The 13,811-nt window shown below is 37.0% G+C and overlaps 1 protein-coding gene and 1 long non-coding RNA gene across 3 annotated transcripts in view; one reads left to right on the top strand and one right to left on the bottom strand.

Annotated features, from left to right (window-relative positions):
- The window catches only part of si:ch211-225h24.2, a 186,658-nt gene extending 180,857 nt beyond the window's left edge, over positions 1-5,801 (bottom strand). The window contains exon 1 of one of the 2 annotated variants that reach the window (XM_039747704.1): positions 5,291-5,801. In XM_039747704.1, the coding sequence (XP_039603638.1) occupies positions 5,291-5,377 (87 nt within the window). In that variant the 5' untranslated portion in view covers positions 5,378-5,801. The remainder of the gene's footprint in view (positions 1-5,290) is intronic. The other variant, XM_039747705.1, reaches the window with a different exon arrangement.
- LOC120525433 overlaps positions 4,041-13,811 on the top strand; it is a 72,543-nt gene continuing 62,772 nt past the window's right edge. Inside the window, exon 1 of the long non-coding RNA XR_005632953.1 lies at positions 4,041-4,101. This is a non-coding gene — a long non-coding RNA (uncharacterized LOC120525433). The remainder of the gene's footprint in view (positions 4,102-13,811) is intronic.

Below are 13,811 nucleotides of genomic sequence, written 5' to 3'. Positions count from 1 at the left end.
TGGATACAAAACAGTGAATTTATAGTTTGAGAATGTCGAGGAAGCAGTTGATTACTTATAGCAACATTTGTTTACAAGCCCCCTCAGAAAAAAATGTTCTTGAGCCATTTCAGAAAACAAGTAGGAATTGTGATGTATTATCAGGGTTTGTTGAATTTAACATTTTCATAAAAAATGTTTTCACATAATCATAATATCAGACAAACTACAATTATTAATCCTATAGGTCTCTCTTTAAACCTCCAGCCAAGTACATACTTTACAGTCTAGTTACAGATGGTGACAGTCTAATTATCTTACCAAAACAGTTCTGTAACATATACATGTCATTTAAATTAATAAAACACATTAACATAATACACTCATAAAATTCAGTGAAACTAAAGTATAATGATTATCTTAAAATAGAAATCTTGACGCACGAGTCCTATTTACTGCATCTTCGTGTAAGCAAACAATAAAATATAACTAGTCAATCAATATACAACCACTGAGTTTTTCCAAGTTTTCCTAAGTTTTAACACAAGTTTAAATGTAAGCCCAATTCGAAGATTATTATTGTTTGAATTATATCAACCTTTAACACTAGAATCCCTGAAGCCTACAAAAAAACTTTGGCCACCTTAAATTCCTTTGCACTTCTCCATGAGCATCTTTTGTTTTGTAAACGTGTCCATCAGCGCAAGCAGCCTGCTATTTCTTCTCCCCTACAGCCGCAGAAAGGGCAAAAAGTTCTCCCAGCTCAAGTCTTATTTATCTGGGAGTGAGGTGCCTGGAGTTGTATAGGGTAAATAATATATTATTATTTGGAACACATGCATTTCATGTGTGTTCTGTGTCTACAACGATCTGTGTAAATGTAGGATGATAGCAAATGCAAGAAATGCAAGAATTGTTGAATGTATACCTAAAATAAAATTTTTTCAGGTTATAGTACTAATGACAATTTTTTGACATGAAGTGTATAATGTGTGAAGACTGAAGTCCAAGTATCAAAGAAACACTTTCACAAAAGGTACACGTATAACAAAACAAGTGCTATTTTATTAAAAAACATAACCGAAGAAAAAGAAATTGGGTTAGGTACGATGCTGACATGGCTGCTTGGGTGGTACAGCGGTAAGAACTGTTGACTCCTAATCAGGTTGCGGGTTCCTGTCTGGCCACTTCCCACAATGAATGTTTTGAGTAGAGTAGTGAGCTGCTCTTATTGTTACTACTATATAATAAAAACATACATTTAACTTGAGTCTGTAACAGCAGGTGTAAATATATGGTACTTGTAAAGGTTAGCGCTTTTTTCAGGTTTACTCTCTCAGTTCCCCACAATCTGAAACTGCTGTTTTCATATAAAGATGTGCTATAACAGAGGTGAACTCAAATGAGGATGAGAGTTCTACATCAGAGAAAGAGAACAGAAGCACTCCCTGCAAGAAACATCCACTCACATATAAGAACAACACAGCTGCACCCCGCGGCTAAAAGCGAAAGATGGCACCATTTGGATGCAGCAAGAGGTCGGGCGACTGTGGTAACTGTGGTAAGCATTCTTGCCTCGTAGATCAAGCACCCTGGAATTAAATTCTGCGTTTGGTTGCTGTTTGGGTGTCCTCCCTCAATCTGCAAGGGATCTTCAGTCTAATTTTCCATTCACATATCAAAGACACACATGTCAGGATAACTGGTAACTTTATTTGGCCTCATTCAAGTATATGTGTAAGTAAGCCCAGCAGTTTTCTGACACCCTGTCCACAGTTGATTCCCAATGCTCCCAGGGTAGGTCCCAGCCTTATGCCAACCAGAATTGAGCTGAGCTGGTATGAGAGTGTTATGGTATGTTATATGATATACAAAACCACACGGCGCCAAGTCCACCAAGAGTGTGCCAACCTTTCCTCCAGCTAGTATGTTATGCAGCTAAAATCTCACTTCCAACACATAATCTTCTTACTTCAACTAATCTTTTCTGCTGCTTTTTCATTTACCACATTACTGAAAAAATATAATGGCTTTATCTCTGTGCCTGTGGATTACTTGCTTGTAAAAGTGAAACTTCAAGAACAAAGGTAATTGCCATATCTTTATGAATATTATTTCTATTTTTAGAGACATGTCTTTCATGCTAATGAAATGACCAAAACAATAATAATCTCAGGCATCTGAATACTGTATTATATGAAATATTATAAGTCTATTTAACTGACTGTCACTGTGTAATGATAAAACTCCATTTATAGTGCATCTAGGTTATTTTGCTGTTATCAAGGAGCCAGAGAGTGGAGTCATGTGGCATGTTGGTGGAACATGCAAGTAAGAATTTTACTTCACTCTGTACATGTGACAAAACTTCTGTTACTTCTACTGTTACTATTAATGAGTTAATAGCAACGGTAGATATACTTTCTCACATTTATTAAGGTAAATAGCACTTTCATTTACATGAAACTCATCTACCCATTTATTATCCTACCCCTTTATCCACTTAAATGTTTGCTGAGACAAAAGCATATAAAAGCAGAATCAGGTGCAGGGCAAGAACCAGCTGTACACAGTGTTTAATGTGCAGCCATTAAAACCAATAAGGGAAAGGGATGCCAAACTTGGCACTATCACAAATTAAACAGAGGGTCACAAAGGTGGCTATGACCTTTGCTTATTTAAATTACCACAGTTTGCTATGTTCTACATTGTTCAAAAATTAAAGAGGAATAATTTTCTGATTAAAGACAAGTGAGGCAATGAGCTGTTCATGTGGTTAGGTGTGCTTTACAATATTAAATTAAACTTCAGTTATATATGTTGGTTAAATATAAAAATAAATCACCGACATTCGAGTAACTATTTAATTTATATTTAAAAGGAGGGGGACACAAATTACTCTTTCAAAAATGGTGGGGGTTAGAACACATGACTGTAATTTCTTTACATATTCACCTCCAATAAATGTGACCTGAACATGTAATAACATGGACATCAAACTCAGTATCACAGCAGAGGTAAATGAGGGGGTGCAGTACCCCATATTTCTTAGAAATACACTGAGACAGCCATGTAAATTACCAGTTCTTCTGTTGTAAAAAGATTGCAAAAACTGTATTAGGAGTGGATAAAATGAGTTAGCTGAATAGCAGTTAGAAAAAAGTGCAGTGCTTACCTTGTATTAGAATTTATTGCTTAAAAAAAATTAAAAAATGTAATTCTGGAAAATGTCTAGTTAGTAATAACCAAACGTGAATGTACCTTCTGTTCAACACTATAATCCATGTAGTTGTGCTATGTGTGACATTAAAAAGAGTTCTCACTGAGGCCCTGCACTCTAGCAGCATTGTACATAAACAGATCGATGATCAGAGCCAGTTGGAGCCTACAGACCTCAAGAGAGGACAATGGCTTAGCTCATTAGTCCTCTGGTATCCCTGTGGTTGATTGCTCTAAAACCCATCAATTTAGTAAACCAAGTTCAAATCCAACTGTTAATTGAACTTTTTGTTTAGCTACTTCAGATAGCTGAGTATGATGCTCACTTTGTGAAGACGAGTGCACAGCACTATACAGTTCATTATCCTAATAACAGAGCACAGATTGGGTAGAACAAGCACTTGAGTCAAAACATTCTCTTGTTTATTTCAACTTTTTTCAGTTTTGCCAACACAGTTTTTTAACTTTCCCTAAACAGATATACATATAGTAAGAAATTGTTGCACTGGTGCCAAATGTTTTTACTTTACTTAAGTATTAAGGCATCCTTGAACATTCTGACCAATGTCAATGTGGGTGTCAGAATGCATGTCAATGGACATGATAACTTGAAAATGAATTGCTTAATTTGAATGAAATGTGGCATTGTGAAATGCCAGAAGCCTATTCATTTGAAGAAGTTGCTGCTCTAAATACACATATCACAGAAACAGATAACAGACATTTCAAAATCACATGTTTAGGCCAGGAAAGGTATGTGCTGCCCACATCACTTTTTTATTTGTATTATTTTTTTTTTAATAGGAGGGAAGGTGCAAAGTATAGAAGCTCAGACAAACAACAAAAATACATCACACATAAGAGACTGATTCCGTGTCCTCTGCACCTGCATGTGTCTTACAGGTGAGTCCTTTAAAAATTAACAAAAAGGAATTTGAATGAAATGGATAGATTTTTACTCTAATGTATAATCATGGAAACAATTCTTCATACCAGGCTGATTTGGAGTTGTCCCTCATTTGAGGAATACACATTAATAAGCAATTAGTAGAAAAATATTTGTCATGATTTCTCATAGATACTCATATTTACATCATAAGTCTTAAAAAAAAAATAACGCCACCACTTGCTAGTGTTTCTAATTACATTCTTCAAGTAAAAGCGATCTGTCGAATTCAACACTGAGTTCGTTTAAAGGAAGTATTTACCTTTGATTTGCAAAAGAATTGAAACAAAACCATCCCTGTGGGTACTTAAGATAACTACTGTACTCACCCCCAAACCCCCGCTTTAGAAACGTGACTTACATAAGTAATGACCAAATGCAGATTTAGGTAACTGAGCCTGAGTGGTTAAGACGGACGGGGACCACAAGACACTTTGTCTTGTCCTATCCAACTCGACCCAGGACTCATCGGACAAAAAAACTAAAAACTCATTCCTGCTGTGAGATTCAGATTTGCACTCGGTGAAAAAAGGCTGTATCGTGCTGGTAAATGATACTTGCCTAACAAAGTCACGACTCCAGACTACCAGCCACTACCTGTATCTTTCATTTATGAGTTCTTTCTAGTTTTATTTTGTCAACACTGCTTTCAACTGTTTTCAACTTGTCAATACAGCTTTTTTAGTCTAATTCACGGTTAAATGTTTCTATTTAACCGACACCGATTTGACTCCTGATCGCTACCAAGCCTTGATCATTCTAACCAGGTAAATATACGCATCTACACTGTTTACTGTAACCCGACATCTTATTAGATTGTTAAAAAAAAGTGGAGCAGGCTTTAACCTTTCGTCACGATAAGGCTTAATAATCGTAACAAGTTGAAGAAATAAAACTTTTGCACAGTCATTCCTATCTGCATCCTTCGAATCCGCTGTACAATTCTGCTACGAGAAGTAGTGTAATATTTAAAAAGTTTTTACTGTACACCTATGTTAAATCGAAACTTTCCGAAGGTTAGTGTAGTAAATATAATTACGAATAACAAGGTAAAGGTTAGGTGTGCTGATTGTCGAGGCAGGGAAGCGCCGTGCCGAGACTCAGCTGAGAAGCGCAGCTCAGCGCTCCCTTCCTGCCGGTGCTCACCTTGCACGCCTGTTGCTGCTGCTGTGCATTGTTCTCCTCTTCCGAAGTATCTTCTATGAGCGCCCTGTTTCTGTTACTTTTCCACATTCTTCCTTTCTTTGGACCGTAGATCCTCAGGTGGCGTTCCCTCCACCAGACGTTATGTTTCGCTTCTTGTTTTTAATGCGCAGCTTTGAGGTTTCTAGTGCAGCGAACGCAGCAGCTTCTACGCACCGCCAGCCGGGCAAAGTGAGCCGCTGCAGACTTGGAAACTTTCCAGAAAACTCTTCTTAATCTCTCTTCACATGATACACCGGTGACAGCGCAAAGGGAGACTTCTTCCAAGTGGCGATTTCGGGATAGCAGAAGAGGGACGCCGAGATGTATGCTGCAAGCGAATCAACTGGGACTGAGCGCCAGTCGAGAGCCAGACAGCACTCCAATCTGTCCCGCAAGCCTTGGGGGCAGCGGCTCGTCCGGCCCTGAAGACTGAAACGCATCCGGAGGCTGTGAAACTTAACACTTCAAAGGATTGCGTAGAGGTCGGAAGCCTGCATTTGAAGATGCTGGGTAGCACTAGAGAGAAACGTGAGCAGTAGGCACGAAGTCAATGGTGCAGCCCGTTTAAACTCTTGTAAACTTATGAGGAGTATACTGTCCTCTAAAAATAACTCGTGCACATACACTACACAGCGATCAGTGACACTTAATTTTACGCTGTACTAAAGACTCATCCCGTAAATTCGAGTGGGTTGTGTACTGTATATTGCCTGCTATGAAAGGTTAAAAATAAAACAAGGATCGAATGAGTGAGTTGCCCTCAATGAACAATTCTCGCAACGGAATGCGCTCTACCTACTGTAATCCTCTACTTACCCAAAGCTTTATATGAGGCATGTGGGTTTAGAGAATTTAAGTAATGATAATACTAATACTACTAATAATGGCGAGTTCTGTCTTTATTATTAATATTATAAAATAACTTTCTCAAAGAAAGTTCAAACAAGGTCTGTCACCTGCTTCTTATTATTATTTAGCACAAAACGTTACCCACCCAAGGCAACCCACAAACATCGGGATATGTTCAATATGTATATAGAACTCAAATGAGCTGAATGTTCTACTGTGAGCACCAATCCATGATTTATTTATTTATGTTTAGAACTATACACATGTTTATGTACCTGTGTACATGTGGGCTATTTGGCAAAATAAACATTAATTAGAAATACAAGATGGAAGACACTGTCTTACAGGAAGCAACTTCAAAGAAGGATTTAGAGGTTGATGTTGACACATTTTCATCAGCTAAACAATGTGCAGAAGCAATTAAAAAGGCAAATAAAATGTTAAGTTATGTCATACAAAATGTTGTATATAAACCAAGGAATGTTATGCTTAGTCTATAATGAGCTACTGGGACCACATTTGGATTATTGTGTGCAGTTCTGGTCACCATGCTATAAAAAAGACATAGCAGTACATGAAGTTGAGCTGGGAGGGCAACCAGGAACATCCTAGGACTTAAGAACTCATCTCAGACAGACTTAAGAGAAATAAACCTGTTTAGTCTTGTGTATAGGAGTTTGCAAGGGGAACTAATTCAGATCTTCAAAATCCTCAAAGACATTCATAAAGCAGATCAAGCAGAACTCTTTCAGCTTAAGAGTGATTCACAAATTCCGGGGTGCCAGTGGAAATTAAGGGGAAGTGCATTAAAGACTGAAGCCATGAAACACTTCTTTACAAAAAGTTGTGAGAATCTGGAACAAAATACTGAGACAGGTAGTTGAAGCAGACAAATAGACAAACACAGGAAATGTGTTATGTATTATTTTATTATTATTATTAAACTTAAAAAAGTATCTGGATAAGATATTAGGATAACATAGGTGTTACCTAAGCATGATGAACTTATGATTACCTGTGTCATTCAGAATTGATTTTAAAATACTGCTTATGGTTTACAAAACCTTAAATAATCTCACTCCATCCTATATTTTGGAATGCCTGTCACCTTACATTCCAAGTCATAACCTTAGATCTCTGAATAAGCGTCCGCTTATAATTCTAAGAGCTAAACTTAACAGAAGTGGTAAGGCAGCCTTCTGCTGTTATGCACCGAAAATCTGGAATATCTTACCGATAGAAATTCGCCAGGCTAATACGATGGAACACTTTAAAAAACTGCTAAAAAACCTATTATTTTAACATGGCTCTCTCATAGCAATATTTTAGTGTACCAAGACAAACTATATATGCATTGAATTTTCATTTTTGTCATGACCCCGCAATCCATACTAATCCCTACTTTTCTCTGCTGTTCTTTTTTCGTTTTTTTCTGTGGTGGCAATCTGTACCACAACCACCTGATCAAGGCACCTTGCAGTCCCTGTGTTGAAGGATTGAAGGCAGTGCCCCAGATGTCCTCATGACCATCATCATCAGCCTGAAAACCGTGAGGACTGATTTAGGTCATTTATGTTAGGTAGAATGCCCAGTGGGGACTGGGCAGTCTTGTGGCCTTGGAACCCCTGCAGATTTTGTTTTTTTTTTTTCTCCTGTCCATCTGGTGTTTTTTTTGTTTTTGTTTTTTTCTGTCCTCCCGGCCATCAGACCTTACTTTATTCTTTATTACTTAGTATTGCCTAATCTTATTTTTATAAACTTTTCTTTCTTCATCTTGTAAAGCACTTTGAGCTACACAATTTGCATGAAAATGTGCTATATAAATAAATGTTGTTGTTGCTATTGTTTTTTCATTTGTCAGATTTCTCATATTCTTATATGAATATATTGTCCAAGGGAACTGAAGTGATAACTTTAAATTCCAGCTACATAACTGTGCAGTGGCAAAAGAGACATGTGAACTAGTAAAGAACAGTGCAGGAGAGATTCCAGCACTTCCAGATTGTTCCTGCCTTGCATCTGATGTTTGCTGGGAAAGGGCCCAGCTTCACCTTGGCCCTGCTCAGGACAGGAGGGTTTGAAAATGGGTGGCTGGATGGTCCAACACTCTAATGACCCTACAGGTATATGATGAGGTGACTTCAACCATGTGACTTTGAAAGGAACAATGACCCACTTTCACCAGTATGTGTAGTATTGTGCAGGAAACAAAGCTCAGATGGTGTATACAAAGGTTTTAAGTGTGCCCAATAATATGTGAGGTTTATTACAAACACATTACTTTATAAAAGATTGTTCTTTTATTCCAAAATGAAGCCACACCAACCAACTGACAGGGTGAAACTGGCTTGGAAGATAGACACAAACATATGAAAGACAACCCTGCCGAGTAGGCCAATTGTATCCAGCAGGGAGTGCTGGTTCCCTCTAGGATGTGTCCCTTCTTGATGCAGAATAGACTAGAGCCAAAACCCATCCCTTTTGTAACCATGGTGGAAATAATCAGACAAGAGAAATATGGTACATAAAGAGATATTTGTATTTAACTTGTTTAAAAATGTAATTAATTAATACACACATATCCAGGCCGGAGAGAAGCCAATGAAACATACAAGCAGTCTTCAGTGGGGGATTATAACAGCTATACAAAGCCGATCGATGCTGCTCCCCACCTTGCTGGACCGATTTGTATAAAGCAAGTTAAATACATATATCTCATTTTGTACCATATTTCTCTTGTCTGATTATTTCTGCCATGGTTACAAAAAGGATGGGTATTGGTTCTAGTCTGTTCTGCATCAAGAGAGGATACATCCCTGAGATCAGCACCCCCTGCTGGATACAGATAGGGTGCAAGTAAACCCTCACAATATTGACTGAATCAAAAGAGTCTTGTAAAATTATCCTACTTGGTAAAAGTTCTCTGAAAACTTCTTTAAACTAAAACCTCTCTGAAAAAGTTCCCTGAAGAACATGTTACCAACTGTGGTATCCTTGAGTGAGGTAAGACTGTCACTCCAAAACACTCCAGTGTTAGTCTGCTGCCTTCAATAGCCTGAAATTTCATGGAGGCCAGGACTGGGTATCCCTCCTAAATAGACTCTTTAGGCCCCGAGTGGCTCACCCACCCCACCCTTGAGTATAGTTTCAAACTGTTCAAGCTGTTATCTTTACCTGCCATCTGGGTCTTAATGTTGACTTTGTGACCTTCAACAGCTGTAGTGCATCCTGCTTGGAAGTTGTGATAAAGTTTCTCTTTGCTTTACATTAGCAAGTTGTTTTCTTTCCATGGAAAGTAAAAAATAGCCAAATAGGCCTTTGTAAACGCAATTAGTATACAATACATGATTGGTGATTTTAGCCAGTTCACAACAGTCACAGAAGTGAATGCATTTACCATGTGGATACTGTGTTGAGTATTAATTACACAATAAGCATAATCACACAAGCAGATTATATAAAGAATTCCTCTCGGACATCATTTCTGAAAAGCACCTTTGATAGCTAAGTTTTTGACATGATATACCTTGTAAAAAGTGCAATAGCCTTTCCAAGATGAGCCTTTCATAAAAGAAATTAAGAGGTGTGCTGCTGTTCATGTTGTATGTTACTGTCCAAATTATTTGGTGATCTTTTTAACAGTTAACATTTATGAAAGTACATAATTACACTAATGGTTCATGTTCAGCTATTGCAGGTTTAATGCCTTAAAACAGTCCATGAGAGTGGAATGCTTGCACTGTTTGTGTTTTTCAATTTATTGACAGGAAAAGACCAATCTTTATCTTTTACTCCTAACAAAATCTGTTCTTCTGACCGTCTGTGAGGAATTCATCATAAAGATTTGGAATGTTTCTAAACATGTCACCCATGCCTAAAGCTTTGACCAGTTTCAAGAAAACTGCATTCAGGGAAGGTAAATTCCAATCTACTTGCTGGTAGATGAGGGCGCTCGCTTATTTGTCTTCTGTTAGGTTTTAGATGTTGGTTTTATTTTCTTGTTTTTTTTTTTTGCTTTTTTTTTCTCAGACACCGGCTGTGCTCAGCATGCAAACAATGACAAGCACTGGGGTCCAAGAGGTCTGCCATACTTTGTCTAGTGGTCTCAAACATATTTATACAGTTGCCAATCAACCAAACCCTGCATGTTTTTGGGATGTGGGAGGAATTAAGGGATCTGGAGAACCTGCACAATCAACACATTGGCGATTGGATCTTGATTGATTACCAGTCTCCTGCAGTTGTGAGGCAGTCATCTCAAACACTTTGTCTCCATGCTGCCACTAATTATATCTTGCACTGTTAAAACACAATAAGTAATTCTGGTTATAAAAAAATATATCTGCATTTTAACATTGCTAATAACTTTTCTGGAGTGAAACAATGGTCCTAGGTTCAATTACCAGCTTGGTCATGATCTGTTCATGGTTTGCACATTTTCAATGTTTTATTTAATCCTCATTTTTCTCTCTCTTTCTCCTTTACCAAAAAATCTACCTGCTAAGTAACTATCAGCTGTGAGTGAGAATAATCCTAGACAGAGTGGCTTTCTGAGAATTTGGTCTCCTATCTACAAAAGAGCATAGCAGCAACAGACAAATTCCAGGGAAGAGCAATAAAGCTGATTCCAGGACTACAAGGGATGAGTTATGAGCAAAGATAGATAGATAGATAGATAGATAGATAGATAGATAGATAGATAGATAGATAGATAGATAGATAGATAGATAGATAGATAGATAGATAGATAGATAGATACTTTATTAATCCCAAGGGGAAATTCACAAATTAGAGAAGTTCAACCTTGTCATCTTAAGCAAAATGAAATTAAAAGGTGGCATGATTGATATATTTCAAATTATGAAATAAATCATTACAGTGGATCCAGGCCATTAGATCAACACGAGAACACAGTTGAAAGTTTGTTAAGGGTAAATTTCGCAAAACTCTTAGGAAGCTTCTCTTCACACAGAAAACCATAGACATATAGAGTAAGTTACCAAGTAATTTAGCTAGACAGTAGAATTTTAGGGACCTTCAAAACTAGACTTGATGTTATTTTGAAGGAATTAAGGATAGGATTGGATTGGATTGGACTGGATAGGATTGGCGATTGTTCTTGTCTAAATTTATTTAATGTTCTAATATTCTAATCGTTTTCTGCCTTGCCTCTGACACTGTTATGATAGATTTCAAGCTACAACAACCCTGAAAATGGTAAGATCTTTTCCTGGAAATGGATGGATTATTTTCTATATTGTTTGGTTAAAAAAAATCTGTTCTAGATTTCCTCCTTAGTTTATTGGAGTATATGGTAACTTCAGTAAAACCTGATATGTCTTCCAATGAGTTTTCTGCTTTTATTTCTCAGTATATATGAGTTGTACATTTAAAATATATAAAACACACAAGCCCAATTGATCCAATTCATGGTGAGAGATAAGCTGTCAGAGTCTTTCCTAACAGCTCTAGGTGCGAGGCAACAACCCATCTTGATAGTGGAGCAGGCCGTCATAACTCATGTTCAAAGACACAACCGCGTATAGAGTCACCATTTAACTTAACACAGTACAACTTTAAAATGCCTGAGTATGAACTAAAATTGTACTGTTTGATTAAAATGTCAAAAAATCAACTTGTATTAGTCCTTCTGTTACAAGATAAATGAGGTTTATAGTGATATCTCGATAATCCTTCACTGTTATTTTACGTAATCTAGACTAGTGTCACATTATAAGCAAATAAATTCCTATAATTTTAACAGATATAAAGGTAATACAGGCAATATAGAATATAGTGAGTGTAAAATGCCCTATTTACTGCTTCACTGGGGACAAAGCAACCTTACATAGGACACCAGTCCATCACAGGAACACTTTAGAATGACCAGTTAACTTTCACATCTCTGAGGTGAAAACCAGAGACAAACCCACAGAGACGTAGTGAGTACATGCAAACTGCTTGTAAGTAGTGAAGCAGACAGTAATTCAGATCCAGTATACAACAGGCATGAGCACTAACCACTATGTTATCCTATTTAACTCAAACATATTGTTTAATTTTGACTTATTTAACAATTAACCCACTATGAATTGATTCATTCCTTGTGAACAAGATCAGCAGGATAGGCTTCAGTTTGCCATGTCCCTGAACTGTTTAAAATGATTTCATAATTTTATGTTATCAGTTAAAGCTCTAACACACCCCATGCATGGCTGTCTTCTCTCTTGTCCTCAATCATACCAGGATGGTTTCTGGTTTCCCATGACCATGACGTATGGATGCATGAATATCAGTTATTGCAGTTAATTAATAACTTAATCTTTCAATACAGACAGCTTTAAAAGTACCTTTCCCAGGACAAGACTAATTAATGGTAGGAATACATTGGTGAAGAGAGCTCTATAAAGCCAGAAGAGAGCAAAACAAAACAAAATGTGTTTGTTTACTAATCAGTTTATTCAATTGAGTTGGCCAGCAGCACTCTGATGTTTGTTCTTCATTGTGTTCTTTTTTAATAATAAATCCCCCCATGTACTTTATGAAGACACTTTCCATTTAAGGAGCATAGGTTTTAATGAAATGTTTAGATAACTTTAAATGACACTCTCTGAAGGCTGGTAACTATTTATTATTGACATATGAACATGTCACTTGGTATCAGATTGCATTTTAAGCACTGACCTTTCAGGATGTTCTAATTGTCACTGAAGGACACCTTGTACTACAACAGAAACCTGGCTCAACAGAACAAACCAAAATAAAACCAAGTTAAACAAGCTCCAACAAGTTTTGACTGATACATGCACGTCAGGTGCCATCTGAATCTCTCTCTGTGTCCTCTCTTTTATTACTTCTGTAAATTGCTGAAAGTAGAGAAGCCTCAGGGATAGAGTACCAGAAGCATGACTGCTACTGATTTAAATGTAATGTACATATGTGTTCTCAGTGGATGAGTGTTAAAATATAACAGGAGACTGAATCTCACTCACTTGAAAGTAAACAAGAGTTAATGATTGTGTCATAATGGACAAAATATTGTACACACAAGGGTACATAAGGTAATTGGTATGATCAGTAAGCATAAATGAGACAAATAAGTCCAAGCAGTTCTACCAGGCTTTCCTGAACCCTAGGTCTGTTCACTTTATGTTGTTGGAAAAAAAAAACTTTCCCTCTTGCCTTTCATTTCTTGTATTTGAGACCTACACTTCACTTTTCTTCTGACTCTAAGCATGTTAGCCAATACTGTCCTTATGCAAAATTAGATTCCTGCTTTGAAAAATGGACAGGAACAACAACTTTCAAAGGGCTGCTTATTCATTAGTAGGGTGGAACATTCAGAGTTGTGTTTGGTTGACTGGTGATGTTAACCAAAACTTTGTGTTTCATGTATATACACATTCCTTAATCCACTGTAGCCTTTGCAAAAGTAGACTAAAAACCTAAGATGAATTTTAGCTATGATCGATAGATAGATAGATAGATAGATAGATAGATAGATAGATAGATAGATAGATAGATAATGATACTGAATGCTTTATATTCTCACATAACAAATGAATTATACATTTATAGACTTATCGATTCATCAGGAAAACTAGGCGTTGCATTGTAGATATACTTGCTTGTG

The sequence above is a fragment of the Polypterus senegalus genome, chromosome 3 (genome assembly GCF_016835505.1).
Source record: "Polypterus senegalus isolate Bchr_013 chromosome 3, ASM1683550v1, whole genome shotgun sequence".
NCBI classification, from domain to species: domain Eukaryota; kingdom Metazoa; phylum Chordata; class Cladistia; order Polypteriformes; family Polypteridae; genus Polypterus; species Polypterus senegalus.
This window is presented reverse-complemented; position numbering and strand designations above follow the sequence as displayed.